Here is a 22728-nt window from a genome sequence, read left to right on the forward strand (position 1 = left end):
TCAGTCGATCTCTTTAATAAATGGAAATGCTTCATTGATCAAATCCCGGCCTCCTTGATTAGTTCGTGCATGTAGAGATTGGACACTTTCTGATCCGTCCAGTAAAGCCAGACTTTCCACGAAAGGAGCTGCAAATACTACAAGATGTCCACCATTAATAGTCCTCACACGATCATGTGAAGCTTCTTCAGTCTCAATAAAACTTAGTGTACAAAACTCACGGCGCATCCTTGCAATCACGACGGCACCACCGTCGGTGCAGCCCCGGAAATCTACCACGCCTGGCTCATATTCCACAGTCCTAAGCAGAGTCCAAGATTCAGCCATTCCATAATCTGTCATCACCCATATCCCAATCCGGCAGTTTGCAAAACTAAACGAAGCAAGCTTTCCCTTGAACAAGCCAAGATATTCCCATCCATCGTAGTACAAGTAACTGTTAGGCAGTGCTATCTCCCCGAATTTTTCATCCCTGAGATCAAATGACAAAATCTTTTTATTGTCTCTCCAGTCATCACTTCCTTTACTACGCACGATCCAATGCAAAGCACCAGCAATGCACGGGCAGGGCAAATGATTACAACCAATATTGTAGATTAGAGCATCGGGTTTCAGAGGGATAGGCTCATCGATTCTTCTCCAAGAATTCGAACTTAATGTGTAAACCTGAGCCCGAGGAAGCGTAGTTGTAAACTCACTGTATGAAATCTTGACAATTTTGAAGTCGTTTTCCTCGGAAACATACGTAAATCCGTATGTAAAACTTCTATAGCCGCGAGCTAAGCAAGGAGCGGGCAAAATCTTGAATCTTGCAATGCTGGGGTTCCACAAACTCAAACGCCTGAATCCTCGTGACTCCACACAAAGTAGGCCGTTGCAGGAACCCACTATTCCGCTATGCGTGAAGGGCGGTTCTAATTCGGAAATCCTGTCATAGGTCCGGTCGCAGACGACTGTACATGAGGATTCATGTATTTCAGCAAACATAGTCTGGTATAGAAGATAATAACCACGACGAGGACCATATTTAAGGTGGGTGGCCATGAAATAAGGACTGGAGATGATGGAGTTCCAGGATTTGCATACGCGCCTGAAGCTCAGCAATGACTTGACTGGTAACCTTGCCAGGATCTCCAGCACGATGTCTTCTGGGATATAGCTATTCAGGGTCGGTGGTTGCGGGTCCGCCATAACAATGGGGCTGGCTGCTTTACGTAGGAAAAGTACTGATCGCCGTGATTCGTATGGTTTTTTTCTCCTCTTTTTTTTCTGGACTTTTGAGGTTTCAATCACGCGAAGTGGATGTTTATATAATGAAGTCTCCTTCTACTTCTGGGATTTGATTTGCCTGGCTATATAGTAATTTCAGAATTTCGTTCTCGTAATAACTCTATGCATCATGGTCTTTTTTGATTTCTAGTTGCTCTAGAATTTGGTTTTCCTAACAACTCAAGATCGATTAGGAGAAATATGTGCAGTCCTCGTTTCTTTTCTTTTTAGGAGTCACATTTCTTGGAATATTGACTAAGAAGAGATACAATCTTAAAATGTGCACGTCTGGGCTCTCTGAAAAAAAAGTTGAGTCTATTATTAAAAAATAATTTTTTTTATATAGGTTTCAAATTTATTCAAATTTTTTAAAGAAAATACAATGGACTTGTACACATTGAGCTGACTGCAAATATTATTTATATGGAATGTTATTGGATGTGTTTAATTCAGTTAGCTACATATTAGTCCTACTTGCAATGAAGTGTTTTGTTATACATGATGGTTTTGGAATATTACAAAAAGTGTGATCTATATCTTGAGTCCTACTTTCATTGAGTGTAATCGTGCTCCATGTTAAAAATAGAATGATCGTGACTCAGCCACTAAAGTTTTAGAATAAAAGTCAATGTTTGAATATCGTCATAGATTCTAGTTACTATTGTGGTAGAGGCAAATGAATCATTTGTAGGGTTAAGTAAGAGAGTCAATTGGCAAAGGTTTTATAATTGAGAATTACTTGTAACTGATTTTTAAATAATAAAATTGACTTTTCTGAATTTGGCTGTCCTATAGAGTTTTACCTTTAAAGAGTTCTTTTAAAGGTTTTCTTTCGATACTAAGATTGATGTTATGCAATTTATTTATTTTATGTTATTATTTTTTTATTAAATAATTACATAGTTGACAACTAACTAATTTGTTGAGTGAACTAGTACAACGTTAGATTTCAATACAAAGATACTTGGATAATTTCATATCCATATATCATTATTGTTACAATCATGTACATTAGATGACATGTACTAGCAACCGGTAAAATAGAGAATATTAATAATAAGGAAGAATTACTATGGAAAATGTTTGGGAGACCGATAAATTGGCCCTCCAAATGAACCCATATATATATAGAAAAGTCTTCTTGCAAGCGATTTCGTACACCAATGTTAAATGTAAGGCATTCATTTAATATATATATATATATATATATATTAATTGTTAAGAAAGTGATTTTGTATTTTTTTTAAATGTTTAAAAATATTTAAAAATTATGAAAAATAAAATCAAATTGTAGTGATCAATCTAAACTATTGATACCTTCTATCGGTACCAGTAGTAGGACTCAATTACCATGTCTTGACTTTTTCACAGTTGTACTCGTGGTTTAAAAAGTTTATATGTAGTACCTCTAGTTATGACATAAGATGTTGATGTGGCATTTAATTGTCACGTAATCACCCATCAAAGGTAAAAAATTAAAAAATAAAGAATATAAAGAAGAAAAAACAAAAAACTTGGTAGAAAGATTTAATTGGTTTTTTAGGTGTTTTAAGAAGTTTTTCTAACAATTTTCTTAACTATTTTTTAATAATTTTGTGCTTTAGGAATTCTTAATAATGTTTACTAAAATTTAGTTTATAGATTTTTTAATGTTTAATAAATTTTTGTGTTTTATTTTTTATTTTGTGTATGTTTCTTAGATTTATATATTTATTTATTTATTATATTTTTTACTCTTCATGATAACCATGGGATGTGTGAGCTGATATGGCACATTTTCTGCCAGACTGACGGAATCTTGACAGAAGTACTAATTTGAAACATTACCATAACTATAATTATTAGTTATAAGCTTTTTAAACAATTGGTACCATTTATAAAAAATAAAAATTACAGTACATTAATTTTCTCCAATAACAAAGTGAAAAAAACAGAATCCAAGTAATAATCTCGATTCTATAACCCTTGGGGTTGGCTCGAGTGGTCAAAACCTTGATCTTGATGGAATGCACCCTCCATGTAAAAGATTTGAATCCTCTTGAGGGCAAACAATTTATGAAGACTATTGGACTTGAGAAACTAACTCTTAAATTATCCAAATTGTACTTGCAGGAAACTTCTTGTCGAGAATCTATACACCCCTGAGATTAGTTAAGACTCTGATCTCGGACACCAATTGCCAATCAAATAAAAAAATATCTCGATTCTACGAAGCCCATGTATGTGTGCCAACACCCCATAGATTTCCCACTTTCATACAATGGGATTTGGTACTTGAAAATAAATAAACCTACTCTCCATTTCTCATATTATGCAGAAAAGATCTAAAATCAATAAGTTGACAATCACATTGGCTTCCAAAAAACTGGTAGAAGTTCCAAGAATTCTAAGCAGTGATGACCACATTCCATGCTGCATTCATTTGCATCTGCTGCATTCCGGTCTGTATTGATTTGAATCTGCTGATTCATCATCATTAACAACATTCCATGCTCTGGATTGATTTAGAAAGCCAATGATAGGTAAATCAAGATCTCAAAATTGTCAAATGCTATGTTCCATCCAACTTGTTCTTCAGACTTCATGCATATAAACAGTCGACTCTCTCTGGTCCACGACATACTGAACACTGTCCTGTTTAACAACAGCACCTTAACTGTAGACTCGAGCAAAGAGCAAAACAAGGATGGACAAAAGTTATAATTACTGTATAGTCCAGGGTACCTTGATTAACATTAGTAGAAATTGAAACAGCTTAGTGTTTGCTCTCTTGGCTGAACCTTCATCTGTAGGAGCCGTGGTGGTAGCGGTGATGATTAGTCCAGAACAGCACTATGAACTTGGAAGGTGGAGTGCAAGTAACAACTGTTCTTTGATGCCAGAGTCCTGAAAAAAGAACCAGTTTAGTAACTATCAGCAAAGAAACAAGACATTCACTTCTTACAACACCGGTGCAATCATGTATAAGCAATGGGTGGGGCTAAGGTGTCATCAACATCGGCAGCTTTTAACATGCACCTATTTAGATAAGTTGCTTGGAATCAGTGCTTTGATACTTATTGGTATTTCGAGCATTGGTAAACTTGAAGGCTTATACAGGCAGTAGACGATAAAGTTACCAACTAACATTGCAACATCACTAAGTGACCTTGTTGATAACTAAAGCATAAAACAATTTCTTGAGTAGTCGTATAAAAGCTTACGACAGTCTAGGAATGTGATTAGTATGACAAATTACATCCTAACATGTAAAACAAACATAAACTTTTGACTATTGTCAGGACACATTTAATAATTCAGATTTTATCAAGGAAAAAAAAACTGTGAACAGTCGAGTTTGTTGTAACTAAAACTTATTATTATTATTATTATTATTGGCACCGGGTGTCCTAGAACAAGTCCCGACTAATCCCAGAGGTGCACAGGCCCTTGACAATGAGTTTCCCGCAAGTGTACCTCAGGTAATATAAGAGAAAATTCTCCCAGTCCGATACCCCTAGAAATTGTTTGCACCCAAGAGCTTGTGAACATTTGAGGTGGAGGGAGCACACCACCAAGACCAAGGCTCTTACCACTTGAGCCAACCCCTTGAGTTTTCTGTAGCTAAAACTTTTTAACAATTTTTTTATCATTATTTGTCGTAAGAATTTACAAATAAAAATAACAGGTGAAACCAAAGGTACACGTGCTATATACTACGTGACACCTAAAGACTACATGTAATGTAGTACCTTTTGAGGAATATGATGGCAGCTCCAAGCAATAAGCTCAACCTTGCTAAACATGGAAGCAGTCCTGCCAGCTATCTCCACGTTTCAACTGAAAAATAAATGCAAAGAAATGTGAAGAAAAAGGAAGGACCAGCATCATATTAATATATGTAAAGCACAGGGCCTCTTTAATTCTGCGCTCTTGAAGCAATGTTCCAATCACAAAACAAGATGTTCATTAGCGCTAAAATTTTTTGACAAAGTAATTGAAGATTTTATGAATCGTATTGATACCTCGTGGCTTTGGTAGAGAATCCCATATTTGTTAATTCCTGAATTTTTTATTCTGTACGGAGACAAGAATACTTTTTTTGCTAAAAATAAAAAACCATGTGTATTTCAGTTAAAATGGCATTAGCCCTTCTCATTCTTGGTCGATTGGAATGGAATAATAAATCTATTTCTTCATCTCTTTGCCAATAAATCAGAGTTTTCATAGAGTATAGCAGATTATGAGATTACAACCAGGCCACGAACTAGATTCAATAATCAAAATCAAATTACCTCTGACTAAGAGGCCCCTGTCAACAATGCTGAAGCCTCTGCATTTCATTGCTAGTTTCATATTTTCCTAAAATGTAACTAGGCATTCACTTTTGTCTACTTCCAGTATACTTGGGCTACGCCTATTTACTTGATTCAATAAAATTTCATTCTTACAAAAAAAAAAAAAAAAAAAAAAAAAAAACAAATCCACAGTTTTCTATCTAGGGGTTGGATGGAAAAACCAATCAGATGTAATTTGGTGCAGTAGGCCTTTTTTGTAAAATTTCATCCTAACTTCCGTCAGGATGGGGTGGCTTTACACCCCTTGGGCTATGCCTATTTACCTGATTCAATAAAATTTCATTCTTACAAAAAAAAAAAAAAAAAACAAATCCACAGTTTTCTATCTAGGGGTTGGATGGAAAAAACAATCAGATGTAATTTGGTCAGGTAGGCCTTTTTTGTAAAATCAATGGGAAGGGGTGTAAAGCCACCCCATCCTGACGGAAGTTATTTTCTTAAGCTAATAATCCAGTGTACAAAGCCGGAACAGCAAAAAGGATGCTTTACAACTAATAAAAGAAAGCAGTTAAGCAATGTAGATCGTACAGTATCTCAGCAAAAACAAAGGCTAACAAAACCTGTTGTAGCGTACTGTTACAGGAAATCATGGAATTCCCCAATGAAACTATTCAGTGTCTCAACAACAAAGATATCCGAAAATACCAAGGAGAAAACGAAATCAATGCTAACCACAAGGAACATCAAAGCACCTTTGTTCTCCATCTTTCCTTGACTAAAAGGGAAATAAAAAAGCGCTCTTTCATGTGACATTCCTCTGACAACACTCTGACGGCATAAGACAATACTTAACAAACAATCCTCTTGGTACCCGGAAAGAGTAAATAAATTCAATGAAGAAATCATCAAGTCATCATCGATGTCCCAATAATAAACAGTTTTTTCATGTTTTCTACCACATATACACCTTGTGGAGCAAAACCATAGGATTTCAACATATCATTTTCAACCACGGTATGAAATAAGTATCAACCATTCAACTTTTGTTAGATCAGACGTGGATAAGCAATACCCTCCTAATTGAAGCATTATACAATTCATAATCAGTGAATACAAACAACAAAAATTCAATCCAAAGCATGCAGCTCGTCTGCCAGATCTTCTGTATTTATTAAAACTTCATTATTCCATTTCGACTGCTTTAATATTATTCTGATGTTTTTTTTACTTATCAAAAAAAATATTTATATTATTCTGATGTTTTTACTTTCTTCTACATAAATGATGAGGCCAAAAGTTAAAAGAAATGGGAATATGAAATAAAAAAACTCAAAACTCCGAAATTAGTACATCTCTATCTAATGACTTGAAAAATACCTTCCAATCATGACTCTCCAGCTAGTGAGAATCCCTATACAAGATCAATACTAGGGATGATTTTTGGAAGCAATCTACATGGCGGCATCGAACATGCATCACCATAATCAGGAATGCATGTAAGCTCATTCTCCAAGACAGAATAGGCTTCTGAAAATGCCTACAGGTCAATTTAGAGTCTCGTCACTTTCTTTGATCATCATGCCAAGCGCCCACTATTTCTATCATAGTTATGATTTCGACAAGGAACACTGGCGTACCTTAATACACTGATGTATCCTAAAGCAATTTCTCCCCACATTATTTGTTGGAAATAGAGGATCATCAATGTGTATTGGATCAATGCTACAAGATTAAACAGATTGTCAAAATAGTACATAAAGGATACATTTCTGGGGAATCCATGTCACTCATAAATTCCAACATAGAAAGCAGAGAGTGCTGCTATTACCTGCAACCTCTTTCCCTTTTCATGTAAACTCCACTCCCCTGAACCGAAATACGCATTTGGCGAGGATCAAACACATTGCTGGAAAATCAGAGATTAGATTATAAACTGCAATTAATCTATTAATACAATGTGTTGTAATATTAAATAATTCTATAATCAATTGCATAGTCAATTTCACAAATCACTTTCAATAATCAATAGACAAACTTTGTCATCAGCATTTGACGTACCCAAAGAAATATAGAAAATCCATCAGAAGACTTCCAAATTTCTGCAAGAACATTGATAAATAACTATAAGCACATATTGAAAACTACAGAAAGGAGAAAATAGTAAAATTAAGGATCTGAACATTGTGTATGACCAAGGCACAAGAAATTTGAATATTCAAATTATAGAATTCAAGCCTTGCAGTGGTTTTCTGATTGGCTGTTGCAAATGGGGATGGAACACATTTCGGATTTATTTATTAATTTAAGCTTTAACTGAGGCTTATCCATCAGTGTAACCATCCCACTCTTATGAGGGGTGGGGGTGCAATTTAGCACAGAGGTCATTGGCAACCAATAAATTAACACTGTTACATTTCAGGGGAGGAATGAGATTCCAATAAATTAGATGCTTGCAGTCTGGGTGACTTTTAATCCAAAGAAAATACCAATGGCACTCCAAGATATTCCTAAATGGTAAGTTTGCTCAAGCATGTTTGATAAAACATGATTTCAAAAGATAAAGGCATAGCACGTCTCTATAGGGGGTCAATATTTCCTCACCCAGATGGTTTCCAAACTCTATCATTACACAAGCCTTCCCTAGGTAAACAGCAGAGATATTTTTGATACGTAGTAAACATCAGAAATATTACTGGTATTCATGAGAAAAGTTACTCGAGGAAAATACCAGCAAAGGCAAAAATGCCAGCACATTCTATGCCTCTAAAGGATAATGCCTTTCAGCACAAACTATTGTATAAAAGCACCTAAAATACACCCTCAATAACATATAACAAAATATTGTACAAATAAGATTTTCAAGGAGGATGAAGTATCTACTAAATAATATCTCATTGACTTACCACAGACAACTTTAATATGTCTAGTGTCAAGATAATTAAACAAAATTATAGAAGAATTTTTATGATAACTGATAAACATAGTAAATCAAAAGGAGTTAAAAGAGCCAAAGATATAAATGGCATGCAACATATCATCAATGGAAAACAAACAGAGGTGAAATATTGGAATTTACATGGTTAATAGGCCGGCCAAGATGATGCTCATGCTGAAGGAAACGTATAATCAGTAACACCTGCGAAGAACAACACAGTGAAATGCAAACACATGCAGGATCACTATTACTTATTCCTTTTTATCCTTGACAAGAAAATGTCAAAACTAAAAGACCAACCAATAGAGGACTATGCATCTTGCTTCATAATTTTTTTTCAATGATGTGGAACCTCGCCAAGGCACGCATTCATGATTCCACCCACCAGAACCATATATAAAGTAATTCATGTGAATTCTCAGCGCCAAATCAAACTCAAGATGTATGAATCAACAGCTCACCCCAAGCTGACCACCCTATGACCACTAGGCTGCACCCTAACGAGGATCTCACTTTTTAGAATTTAAAATGCTTTGTTGAGGTTCTTTGGTCATGGTACAAGCTACTTCAAAGAATATGAGAAATGCAGCAATGCTCACCAAACAGTAGGAACTTAAACCACCAGAATATGACTGGTCCAGGCTACGATCTGCCAAGAACTGTTTCAGTACCAAAGCAAGGGGTGTAGCAGCTGGAAACTGATCAGTCAGCTCTTTAACCTGTAACAGAAATGAATAATATGTTGAAATACAATGTGGCATAAAAAAAACCTTTCAGAAACACTATTATGGGAAATGCATCCAAAGTCAATGCAGAAAACACAAAAAGATGAAGGCCACCAAACATAAAGAGCTGATGGAACAGGAAGATCATGGTTCCATGCTGATTTGTACTCAATTCCATCTGGCTGGTTTCTGCAGCTTTACAGTAAACATCTGTCATTCAATGCGATGTTTTGGCAATATCACCATTTTTTTGGTTGCTTGGGGGTACCTTGGAGGAGGGGTGGATAATTTTCATTTTCATACTAATCTTCATATAACATTTCCAAACCAGCCCAGCCAATCACAATTAAGCGATCTCAATAAGCTTAGCTTCACAAGGAACTTTTTTAATTTTTATAAGTAGCCTATCTTCACAAGAACATGCACGACACATAGTATACAATACTTTCCAAACCTCAAGTACTATTAGGATCTACAACTAAAATTTGTTTCTTATATAAGTGTGCATATCCTGCTCTGGCAACGGTATTTTGACAAAGAATAATTCGATTTGTCATTATGAAACTCAAGCAAACAATCAATTGACATGACTACAGCATCACCGTAAGACTGCATCTATCTCCAGTAGTATGAAAAAAAAAACAGAAGCTACATCTTCACATTATTCCAAAGATGGTACGGTGAAATAACGAACGTCAACCATGGTTTTAGAATATCGATTCCTATAGTTAAGACAGGTACCTGTTCACATCCAAAGCCTTCAATTGAAAACATCAACCAAATTGATCTGTAGTTCATAAAAACAATATCTTCTAACTATATTCCTAGAGTTTATCGAACCTATGTAAATAACTTCAACCAATCTCACATCAAAATTCCCATTATGGTAGAATATGTACATAGTCCAATAACTATCCATAGTCCAAAAAGATTACCAGTTCTGTAGTTTGGAGTCCTGTATGTGATGGTGACTTAAAACTGATGTCAAGACGAACTGATTTTGAATCATTATTAGTAACATGATCTGTCTGTATGCATCTAGTACTAGAAGGAGCAGAATCTTCAAAAACAACCGCATCAGAATGAGCATCACTGCCTTGTTCACCAGTTATGTGAGTCGTCTCCTTAGGTGATTGTGCATTAGAGGTAGAAGAGGTAACAAGATCATGAGGAACTTCCACCGCAAGCATAATGATAGGTATCTAATAGCAAAGGGGCCAGTATGATAAGATCCAGGAAGATAAAGTGGCTAACATTAGAGAAAAGAAAAAATGGCACAGTTCAAAAGAAGAGGCATTACAGCTGTATTTTCCACAGCCTTAAGAGAGTCATTTTTTACCCACTCCTGGTTTGCAAGATACCTGGCTGCATGCTGAAAGACCAATACAACAAAATCTCAATCTTCCAACAGGTAATAGCAGGCTAGCAGCAATTCAATAGACACCACAAAAGCAATTTCACAGATCTTGAAGAGAATGGGAGAAAATTAACAGCTCAATTGCCAACATAACAGCTCGAGAACAAAATAAAAATACAACACTAGTTCCATCTAAAGTAAGAACATTCTTTTTACCTGATGGCAATGTGTTTGAACATCATGAAGAAAAGAACACTAATTCCATCTAATAAGTAACCTATAGTGAAAGTTGCCACCTTTAATTTTTAACATATCTTCTCATCTGATAATCAGTCAATTGAGTATTTATTAATTGCAAATTTGACTCTAATCTGCAAGTCAATGAATCCATATACAATATTCTTCCATTGGCAACAACAAAAGTAGTTTAAAACAAAATGTCTGCAGAAGTTAGCATCCCAGGGAAAAAAGTTCACATTGTTAATAAAAAGTGGGGATTACTTGCTCTGCTGTCACTTCAAGCTCACGTACTCATAATGGAATTTCAGTGCTTGTTATTGTCAATGGACAGCTTTGCTGTCCATATTTGTTTCCATACTTGTTTCCATCTTTGTTTCCTTGATTTACTCTTCCGAATAATTAGCTTAATATTTGACAGATTGTATAGGGATAACATTAGCATATACGTAGTTCTTTCCATGTATAGAATTCTTTTGTACAAATTATATAATAGAGAGAAATCAGAAGGCCAACCATTTCGGCCATTCATACAACATTTTTACTTATTTTAACATGGTATCAAGAGCCGGTTGAAATTTTTTTTTCTCTCGGTTTCGTTGTCGCCCTCGTGAATCATTTTTTTTCTCTCGGTTTCGTGTGTCGGCGTTTTCTGAGTCTCGGCAGCACATCTCGGCGTCTTCTGTGTCAGTTTTGTGTTTTTTGGCATTCTGGTTCTGGGGTAGTCTTTGTCGGCACCTTCTATCTCAACTTTGGGCATTTTTGGCACCCTCTCAGTCTATCGACACGTTCTTCTACTGGAGTGGTGTCTTTCGGTAGCCTCTGTTCAAGGTCTTGGTATTGTTCTTCGATTTCTTTGGGAGTTTGTTTTATTTTTCCTGGATTGGGTGGTTTCGGCATATTTATTTTTTGGTCTGGGTATTTTGTTTGGCTTCTCTCATTTGTCGGCAGCAGGTCCTTCTCTCGGTTTCTTTAATTTTTTGGATATTTTTTTTGCTTTGTCTCGAGTTTCATTTTTTTGCAATGGACTCTGCACCTGTGTGTGTCAAAAGGGATTTGTATGCTATGATCCTACATTACATCGTACACGCATTTCTAGGAATGTTATTTTCTTTGAAAATCAACATTTCTTTCATGTGTCATTTGTGCCCTCTTCTTCTATTGTGGTCCTTCCCTCCTTTGAGCAGCAGTTCTCAGATCTTCATCCAGTCAGTTCTCACTTTAAACCAAGTATGGTGTATACAAGACGCTCCCGCCCACAGTCTCTTCCGGTGGCTCACCCGATATCTGATCCTAACATACACCAGAATCAGTTAGTTGCAGCACCTCCAAAGCCTTTGGTACGTCGCTCTCTTCGAGTGTCTGTACCCCCGGATCGGTATGGGTTTTCTTCTGGCAATTCTATTTCAGCTCTTACTGTTGCATTGTCCAATTTTGCTATTCCCACATGCTACTCACATGCTGTCAAGCATGACTGTTGGCGACAAGCTATGCAGGAAGAAATTGCCGCTCTAGAGGCCAATCACACCTAGGACATTGAGCCTTGTCCTTCCACTATAGTTCCTCTGGGTTGCAAATGGGATTACTCAGTCAAGGTTCGCTCTGATGGAAGTTTGGATCGTTATAAAGCTCGGCTTGTTGCCCTTGGGAATAATCAGGAATATGGTGTCAATTATGAGGAGACGTTTGCTCCTGTGGCTAAGATGACCATTGTTCGTATGATCCTAGCTCTTGCTGCTTCCAATGATTGGCCACTACATCAGATGTATGTTAAGAATGCTTTTCTTCACGGGGATCTTAAAGAGTGTATTTATATGAAGCCACCCCCGGGGATTGTTTTCTTCTCCGACCTCCAATGTGTGTAAACTCCGTCGCTCTTTTTATGGTCTCAAACAAGCTCCGAGGGCCTGGTTTGATAAATTTCAAACCACTTTATTACAATTTTCCTTTAAGCAAAGCAAGTATGACACTTCATTGTTTCTTCGGAAATCAAGCATGGGTATTGTTGTCCTTTTATGTTGATGATATTGTGATAACTGGTTCCGATTCTGCTTTACTTGTACAGCTCAAGACCCATCTCTCAGAATCCTTTCATATGAAAGATCTTGGGTCTCTCACGTATTTTCTTGGTCTTGAGGTGCATCGTAGTCCCTCTGGTATTTCACTCAATCAACATAAGTATGCTAGTGATTTGGTGGCTACAGCTGGACTGCAGGAAGCTACCTCTGTCGATACTCCCATGGAATTAAATGTCAAGCTTCGCAAAGAGGAGGGTGACTTACTTGTTGATCCCAGTTTATATCGGAAATTGGTGGGTAGCCTTGTCTATCTCACCATCACTAGACCAGATATTTCTTTTGCTGTACAGCAAGTCAGCCAGTTTCTTCAGACTTCTCGTCATCTTCATTTGGCTGCTGTTCAAAGGATCATACGCTATGTTCAGGGCACTTCTGCCCGTGGCTTATTCTTTCCTGCAGGCAATTCTCCTTGTCTTGTTGCTTATAGCGATGCTGATTGGGCTGGTTATGCTGATACACGTGGCTCCATCACTGGTTGATGCGTGTTCTTAGGTGATGCGTTGATCTCCTGGAAGAGTAAGAAGCAAGACAGAGTTTCTAAGTCATCTACAGAATCTGAGTACCGAGCGATGTCTCTTACTTGTTCCGAAATTATTTGGCTTCGAGGTTTGCTTGCTGAGTTAGACTTCTCTGAGACCGATCCTACACCTTTACATGCCGATAATACAAGTGCTATTCAGATCACGGCCAATCCTGTCTATCATGAGCGCACAAAGCATATTGAAGTCGACTGTCACTCTATCCGTGAAGCCTTTGAAGCTCGTGTTATCACTCTTCCACACATTTCCACTGAACTACAAATTGCTAATATCTTCACCAAGGCTCTCACTCGTCATCGACATTGCTTCCTAAGTAGCAAATTGATGCTTGTTGATCAACCCGCATCAATTTGAGGGGGGCTGTCAATGGACAGCTTTGCTGTCCATATTTGTTTCCATACTTGTTTCCATCTTTGTTTCCTTGATTTACTCTTCCGAATAATTAGCTTAATATTTGACAGATTGTATAGGGATAACATTAGCATATACGTAGTTCTTTCCATGTATAGAATTCTTTTGTACAAATTATATAATAGAGAGAAATCAGAAGGCCAACCATTTCGGCCATTCATACAGCATTTTTACTTATTTTGACAATTATCAGTGAGAAATTACAAGAATCTTGATTAAAAGGATGTTTGTCAATGCAAATTTCATGTTGCCATTAAATTTTCTTGAAACTGACTATTGTTGTCCTTTCTTTCCCCATGTACTCGGGCCTTGCCCTTTTCTTGACCTAATATATTTCTTCTTACTTATCAAAAAAAAATTTAAAAAAAAAAAAAAAAAAGTAGTGGCAAGGTAGTTGAGGCAAAACTACTGAAATACTTTTTTTTGATAAGTAAGAAGCAATTGTATTGATAAAGATAGGCATAGCCCAAGTACACCGAAGGAAAACTACTGAAATACTAATATTTAAAAAAAAAAAAAAAAGGTGCTAAAATACCTGAAGGCAAGTTTCTTTAATGCCATTACGTCCCTCCAATATCCCGGCTTCTTTAATAGGTTCCTAAAGCATTATTCTTTTAGATAAGGTTTTTACGATGAAAGTAATAGCATGGGAAAAAGTAATAATTAAATCAAGACAACTCTTACCAGGTTCCTCACTGGAGGGAGACAAACCACGAGGTCCACATCACTCGTTGGCAGGGACAAACCAGTTGCATTTGAACCAAATACATTTGTCCGGGACCTTGGCCATAGAACTTGGAGAGATCGTGTAACCCGCTTGATGGCCCAATTGATGTAGGGCTTCCTGGCCATATTTGCAGCGGCAACCTTGCATTCCACCATATTATTCAAAAAATCAATAACTTCTTATCACATATATGACTAGGACTTATAACAACAAAGCTACAAGTTTTCAATGGAAAATTGAAAAGAAATTACTATATTGATGACGATGACAAAAATTAGAACAATGATTCATAGTAACAAGGAAAAAAAAAAAAAAAAAAAAGCAAGATACCTGCTTCCAGAATGAGTCAATCTCATCATGAAGGAGGCTGTGCATCAAAGAAAGAGAGGCCTTCTGTGTAGGACAGCTCTGTAACTCTGGTGGTTGCAAGGGAAATGCAATATCTGGCTGCATAAAGATATTTTTTTTTTTACAAGTAAACGATGGTATTAGTAAGAATAGGCATAGCCCAAGTACACAAGATGGTATACATGAGGTAACGCCTATCTAGGAAGAAGAAAGGGAAAAAAGAAACAAGTTAAATGCATAAAGATATTTCCATCTAATAAATGCATTGCATTGAAGAAAAGCAGAGTAACTTTAGAATGAGATAACATTTTTTATGAGTAAACTTTAGAATGAGGTAACATAAATGCTATACTTACATGTTCCTGATCACGAGCCAGCTGTGACATTGCAATCAGCCGATCTTGCAGCAAAGTTGCAGGTAGAGGCTGAATCATTGGATGAGCTGCAAGATTGTTATTTCTCCACGTAGGCCAAACAACTTCAGCGCCATCCATGCGCAAACAAGCATCATCAAGGTTATTTCCATCATGGTACCAGCCTCTAACACCCCAATGCCTTGGGCTCGAACTACCAGATCTAACAGTTGGGAAACCCCTTTGTTTTCTGGATTCACTCACAGGAGAGGGTGGTGGTGGACGTGGAGCCCTTGGAACACAAAGCACTACAGGTGATGGTGGTCGCTTTATCCGAGGTTGCTCCCGCCTAGCAGGAGGAACACATGGGCTTTTGTGATCAGGATTACGCTTAAACTCGGACCTTGATCTTTCTCTAGACATATGGGGAATGATGATTGGCCGCAGAATGGGGTAAGGAAGTGAGTCTCCTGTCTTCCCTTCAACATCACTGGGTAAATTGGACAAAGAACCAGTAGGTTCCTCCTCTGCTGTCGTGTCTGCCAATGCTGAAGAGGGATGCAACATCTTGCCAGGTACTTCACTTCCCGGCATTACATAGCCAAGAGCACCAGGACCCAAAGGATCAAAAGGCGAACCAAATGAAGCTGCAGTTGGTGAAGTCAAGCCGTTCGTACTATACGAAGAAGAATATGCAACCATATCATCAACAGCCCTAATCATATCAGCCTCACGCCAAGCCCATGAGCTATCATCAGAACTTAGTGAAGGAGGTCGAGAGAAACCTGTCCCTGGAAGATCAGAAGGATTCCAGTACATCACACCTCCGCCAAAGTATTGATTATAATCCATCCCAGAAACAGGATGCACCTCAACATCCTCCTCTGATATGCAGTGGCTATCACATTCGTCTGCTAGTTCCTGTGTATTCGTTACCAAGTCTGTGACATCCCCAGAATACTTCCTTTCGTCATCTATGGACATTGCATTAAGCCGCAGGTTGTGAGGGGTGAAACCTTGTGGATATGTAGACTGCAGCCTTGGGATAAATCCAGACTCATAATTACAAGTTACTGATGGAGCCAGTCCACAAGCACTTCGAACCACTGGCGGCCAATCTAAACTCATTGGTAATGGTCGAGACAGAACTGGGTTACACCCACCTTCAATTGGAGAGTTTCTCGCATGATGCATTGTGGGTATGAATGATTGTTGGAAGTGATTATGCCAGTTCCGACCAACATCCAGATGCAATCGATCAGTGGCAGCTGGGAGATGTGAGTTGAAAGAGGGAAAATAAAAGGGAGCTACAATGGGCCACTCATTTGAAGGGCGCTCTGAAGAATTTGACAGTCCAGTATCATATGTATTTACACTCCCTGAATCTCTAACCCGAAAAGACTCCTCTTTCACATCAAAAGGTCGGATTGGTTTGTCAGGAAAAGTTATTTTCACATTAGTTTCACGTCTATTTGCACAATTCTGAGAATCGATATCTCCATTGCTGAGAACAGTATCAACCTCCAATGCAGGCATAGTAGGAGGCTCTGTATTACAAATTAGGGTTTCAATTCTGGAAGATATACTTTGATTTGCAAGCCTATTGTTAGGTAAGTTATAACACTCTGGATCAATACAACATAAACTATCACTAGAACCATTAATATAACCTGCTCGAATGCTTTGCATGGGATTATCCGCCCCATTATGCCCATTAGCAGAACTACTAGGAAGACTTGAATTTGATGGAAGGATATTAGTACCAGTTGTATTATCAGCTGTTGCATTCTGACTGGTTGAAATATCAGATGCTCCTTGAATACTTTCCATGGCATCATCCTCCTTAGTAGGCCCATTAGCAAAACCACAACGGAGACTTGAATCAGATGCAAGGGTATTATTGCCAATTGGATTATCAACTATTTCATTCTGGGCGGTTGAATTATCTGATGCTCGACCAGACTTTGCTGCCTTACCCTGAGAAACAACAGAGTGAGAGGAATCTTCCTGGACTGATCTCTCCAAATTTCTCACTTGCACAAGATTGTTAAACCCAGGTTTTTTATTTTTGTTTTTTTCTTTCTTACTCTTCCTCGAAGAAGTTTGAGCTTTTTCAACCACCATTCCTCGGGCATGTTCCTGAGGACAGGCCAGCAATTATGAACCATCCAAACCATTAGTATAATACTCGTAAACCATTATAAAATGTAAGATCCAAATAAGGAAAAAATGCTACCACCAGAACAGTTGACATCTCTCTGCAACTCTCTTTCTCCTGAGGAATATAAGGTATCTTTTTGGGCTCCATCAAATCTACCTTCTGTTCATGTGCAATTGCACAATTAACATCCTGGAATATTTTTCCAAGCAATTATAATTAAATAGTATTAATGTCTGCCTTTCTATAAAAGGACTCGCCAAATTTCTACCTTGAGAGGATTGTCACATGGAAAATCATCTAGACATGACCTGGGAATAGGACTTACCTTTTTCATATTGCGGGTCCTCGCCTTCTTCCTACGGCTAACAGCACCAAGCTTTTCATTGGATTTATTAGGTGATGACTTCTTGATTTCCTCCCCCAGAAGTTCAAGTTTTGTGCAATCAAGTGAAACCACCATAAGAAATCCTCGCAGTTTTCTAAATATACAATCAGAAATGGTACAAACAGATCCCAATGTGCTAAAAAACACTTTCCCTTTATCATACACACTACTATGACATGAGAATATAATCATAATAATATCCTGAAGCACAAGTATGCTATTAAATGCATTGGCTAAGGAAGTATGTTTGCCCAAAAGAGTAGCAGGGGTAATGATCGAGCCAAGTTCTGCCTCTGCAGTGACACTGGGGATAGTCTTTTGCATTGTGACAGCATGATTGTATCTCTCTGGATGTTCCACTCCTGCACTTAAAAGCCACATCTCATCCTCCAAACCACTAGTTGCACCCTTCAGAATCTCATGAGTCTGAAAACTTAGAAGTGACCAAAAGTGAGGCTAAAGTGGAATAAAACATTTAAAACCAGAAACAGATTAATCGTAATACCCTTTACATAATAAAAACAATCTGAATCCACAACTTACGGTGCTTAAGAAACTTTACCATTTTAAAGGAAAAAGAATATAAAATTAAAATATTGAAGCAGAAGGCAACTGAGACCGAGAAATTGTAAAATAAAAAAGAAGAAGAAAAGCCCCTACTCAGAGACAACTTTCAATTGAAGGCACAATCTAGTGACCATCAATGGTTTCAAAGTTCAGGAAAAAAGAACCAATGAAGGGACAATTCTGTGCATTCCAAAAATTCTCACACTTAGAATGTTGGTGTTATTTTGCAAAAAACACAACATATTTTTGCTAAAGAAAAAAAACTTTTTGATCAGTGCAAAAGAAGAAAAAATATAATAGGATATAAAGATCATTACATTCTGTATGTTATACAAATTCTCATATTTACCCTAAAAACCACGGATTGGGATTAACAACTCTGTATACTTTGCAACTTTGCCAGATGACTAAATTATATGAGTTACCAGATAAGGCTCGTAAACGGTAAATCTGCAACATTCTTCATGTCTCAAACTAAGACTTTTTTTTTTTTTTTGATAAGTAATGTCTCAAACTAATACTTAAGCCAAGATATATGACCACTCGTTTCAAACATTGACAGCTATATAACCTTCCCTTTCCAACGCAACATTCTTTTTACTCTTAGCCATCCCTCCTATTGGATATTATTTCCACTTCTCAATTAATGAATATTAAATATATAATTGACGATTAAATTATATTTCTCCTGGAAATATCTCATCTTTTCTCGAGTTAACCACACAACATTTAAAGCCATGATATTTTTCCAGTACAACGAATCGACTCTTATTCCTAAAAAGAAAATGCATTCTTAACTACAGATAAACTCCCACATAGTACAATTTAGACGAAAATCACATGGAGAAGATAAAAAATAAACAAGGTTCCCGAGAAAAATACCAAAGCTTTTGCTGATTTCCCCAACGCCACTGTCAAAATCTTCCTCCTAGTCACGGTATCCAAATTAACCCACCAATCCACACAGCCCTTCTTCCTCCAAAACACATTGGCCGCAACGCCTGCCGCACTTGCCTTCTCCTTCAACTTCACTCCCCTTTTCCTCCCATTATTACAATTCAGCCACGCCAGCCTCAGCGCCACTTCCAACCTATTCGCCACAAAAGCCTCCATGGTATAGTACCCTTTCGCCTTCAACCACTCCAATTCGACCCAATCCGATCCCAACTCGGTCTCTTCACCTCTCAAGAAGCCCCTATTCGATATTTCATCCATAGTATTCACGAACCTATCAAAATTCTCGACCAACTCCTCGCTAACCGTCACTGTGTCGACATTCTTGATCGAACAAGAGCACTCGTTGATGTTTTCGCCTTCCGAGGAGGCAAAGAACCGAGTCGAGTCAAAGAGTAGCCGTTCCGACTCGTTGGAGTCGGCGACGCGGGAGAGGAGACCTCGTGACTTCTTGAAGCAGAGGCCGGGGAGGTCATGTGAGGGGAGGTCGGGGAGGATGATGAAGGAGCCGCGGCCATGGGTGTGGACTCTGCGGAGCATCTGGAAGAGGAGTCGTACGAAGTTGGAATCTACGGCCGTTAGATGAGCTTGGCGCTGGTATACGGTGAGAGATGAGAACCATTTGAGAATGGAGGACCTGATGGGGTTAGAATTAGGGTTTGGGGAGTGGAAGCTGGAATGTGAGCTATAGAGGGATATGTGGGAGGTGAGCGAGTCGATGAGCTGGTTCTGAGACATGAACGGGTTGGAAAGCGAAGTTTTGGAAGGGAAATTGAGGTTTGGCTTGGACATTTTTCCTCACAGGTCGCAGAAACCATGGCAGTAGTTGGGGAGAGGGTGGAACGTGGGGAAGAAGGAATGCCAGAGAATTTTCGGGCCGTTGAAACCGGACCCTTTTGGGTAGTCCGGATTTGTTTCTATCCGGTGGGTTCTGCCACGTTGCCAGAAACAAGCCATCTCGTGTCGAGTCTCGACTGTCGTGCATCTTGTTTACAAGAGTCACCGTTAAACGTCGACGTTAGAATACGTTAGAATTTTATATTAGTTAGGTAGGTTTGGGAAATGAAAAGTGTTTAAAATAGTTGTGAATAATAATTAAAAAATAATAATAGAATATTAAATAATAATAAAAATAATAATAAAATATTTTATAAATAAGAGATACTCTTGGTATATATACACATAAGGGGGTTTTTACCCTCTAATAAAATTTTGACATATAAATATTTTAAAAAAAAAATAATATAATCATACACAAGCAAGCAAATTCATTCTCTCTCCTTCTCCCCACGCTCAGTCTTTATCCCCTCTCTCCACTCTCTTTTTCTGTTTTTTCCTGTGCCCATTTTCAGCCTATGCACCCAAATTTGAGTGCTTTTCTTTATTTATGTCAGCTTATTATTTAAAATACTTAGGTTGGATTTGAAAAGTTAGTTGAGATGAGATGAAAATTAAAAATTAAATAAAATATTTTTATAATATTATTATTATTTTAAGATTTGAAAAATTTAAATTATTTATTATATTTTATATGATAATTTAAAAAAATTATAATGATGAAATGAAACGTTTCTTGTATCCAAACCGGTTTGTTTAGAAGTAGAATTACGTAGAAGTAAATTTATAAAGTGGCTTAATTTTATATAATTCATTAGATATATTTTAAAATTTTTATAATAAAAGTATATTTACAATCCAACATACAGCGTTAAATTACGTCAGTTTAAAGATTTATTTTTTATATATTTTATTTGTGATTAAATATTTCATTTTAGATAAATTGTAGTAAATTTGGGGTTTGAAGAGTCGCAACAATTCTTGTATGTGAAAAGTTTAATGCAGACTTTGAAGTGTCTTATGTACAAGATTCCACTAAAAAATGTTCCCTTTCCATTCTTGTCGAATCCCGACCAAAAAAAGCAGAGGAAAATCTCATTCGACCAATTATCGGTTGCATGATTGCTGCGAATGAGCAAAACTCATAATGTTCTTGCACAATGCAGCCCAATAATGTGTATTAGAGTTGAGATTTCTAATGCTTGCTCGTGCTTCTTAAAGCTTGGTTTAGTTATATAAATGAGATGAGATGAAAGTTAAATATTAAATAAAATATTTTTTTTATTTTAAAATTTAAAATAATTGAATTGTTTATTATATTTTATATGAGATTTTAAAAAAATTATAATAATTAAAAAAGATGACCATCATTAACCAAACCAAACAAAGCCTTAATTCATAGTTTGAGAAGTGTGACAATTATAAAAAGATTTTATAAAAATAAATTTACAAACTAACGTAACTCATATAGTGGTTTGGATTCATAAATGAATTGAGATGGTTTGTAAATAGTATAATAAAAATTGAATTATTTATTATATTTTGTGTAAAAATTTAAAAAAAATTATATTTAAAAAAGTTGAATTGTTTATTATATTTTGTGTAAAAATTTAAAAAATTTATAATGATAAAATGAGATGAATTGAGATGAATTTTAAATGTAAAAGAGGCCATATGTTAGATCTTTGATAAATTTATTTTTGTGAGGCCTTTTTACGAGCTAAATATTGACGAGGGCTAATGTCCATTTTCTCCTTTATATATTCTCCTTGTGCAGTGTCCCAGAGCTCTTTGCGCTGTGTCCATTTGTCATTGCCTACGTTTTGGGCTTTATACCGAGCAGTGCATTTTTCCGCATTGTACGTACAAGTTAATTTCTTCCAAAGTGAAATTTATATGGGCCCCCATTAATGTTTAGTTGTTTTATAATTGCACTACACCTGTTTGTTTGTGATTTGGACTGCCTATCATGGAAACAGCATATGCCCCAATCTTATTTGAGAAATTATACTAATCCGTCACTATTCATTCTCACAACCTATACTTATAATTTTTTATCAAATATATGAGTATTTTTTATAAGATGTGAAATGTGAGATAGTGAATAGTGATTAATAAAAATAATTTTTCGTCTTATTTTTTACTTTGTATACTCAAATCAAGTGAAAATCACTTATTTAAGAAGTGTAGTTGTTAGAGTTGTTAATATTAAGATAAATATAAATGATTAAATCTACATATTCTCATCATATTAAGTTAATAGAACAAGTGATGATTTCACATAATATCAAAGTAGAAGTCCTGAATCTGAACATTAACTCTACAATTTATCAAAATAATTAAATATTTCACATACATGACAACAAGATAAGTACTTCTTTATTTGTGAGTTGGCATATGTTGTTTTTATGTCTGTCTTTTAATTGATACTAAAAACAAACACTATATGCATACCCTTTTAGTAGTATATAGTTCATGTTGGCAGCCAATGACCAATGACTTTGGGCATTTCGTAGGATTTCAAAATCACATATTCCCTAATAATATTGTCTAAAATCCTAAGTATCT

The 22728-nt window shown here is 36.7% G+C and overlaps 2 protein-coding genes across 10 annotated transcripts; both read right to left on the reverse strand.

The window, feature by feature from the left end:
- On the reverse strand, window positions 1–1191 carry LOC121241447 (F-box/kelch-repeat protein At3g23880-like). Its single transcript, XM_041139226.1, has one exon. The coding sequence runs from the start codon at window positions 1189–1191 to the stop codon at window positions 1–3; it is 1191 nt and encodes a 396-aa protein (XP_040995160.1).
- A 1889-nt stretch (window positions 1192–3080) lies between these two features.
- LOC121240339 lies at window positions 3081–20282 on the reverse strand. 9 transcript variants are annotated; one of them, XR_005935523.1, is made up of 19 exons: window positions 19252–20281; window positions 17743–18228; window positions 17493–17606; window positions 15260–17395; window positions 14886–15002; window positions 14513–14695; window positions 14364–14426; window positions 10507–10578; window positions 10142–10408; window positions 9081–9200; window positions 8623–8682; window positions 7605–7645; window positions 7375–7452; window positions 7184–7268; window positions 6924–7083; window positions 5001–5088; window positions 4726–4878; window positions 4050–4155; window positions 3081–3925 (listed from the first exon to the last, which is right to left on the reverse strand). XR_005935523.1 is itself a non-coding variant. In XM_041137755.1 (16 exons), exons 1-15 carry the CDS (start codon window positions 20113–20115, stop codon window positions 6958–6960), a joined length of 4782 nt encoding a protein of 1593 aa, XP_040993689.1. In that variant the 5' UTR covers window positions 20116–20282; the 3' UTR covers window positions 6299–6514; window positions 6924–6957. The 9 variants fall into 9 exon arrangements, 6 of the variants coding, with proteins under 6 accessions (XP_040993689.1, XP_040993690.1, XP_040993687.1 ...); XR_005935521.1 differs by lacking the exon at window positions 4726–4878 and adding an exon at window positions 5274–5325; XR_005935522.1 differs by lacking the exon at window positions 4726–4878.
- Window positions 20283–22728: the final 2446 nt, after the last annotated feature.

The sequence above is a fragment of the Juglans microcarpa x Juglans regia genome, chromosome 7S, assembly GCF_004785595.1.
Source record: "Juglans microcarpa x Juglans regia isolate MS1-56 chromosome 7S, Jm3101_v1.0, whole genome shotgun sequence".
Taxonomy (NCBI): domain Eukaryota; kingdom Viridiplantae; phylum Streptophyta; class Magnoliopsida; order Fagales; family Juglandaceae; genus Juglans; species Juglans microcarpa x Juglans regia.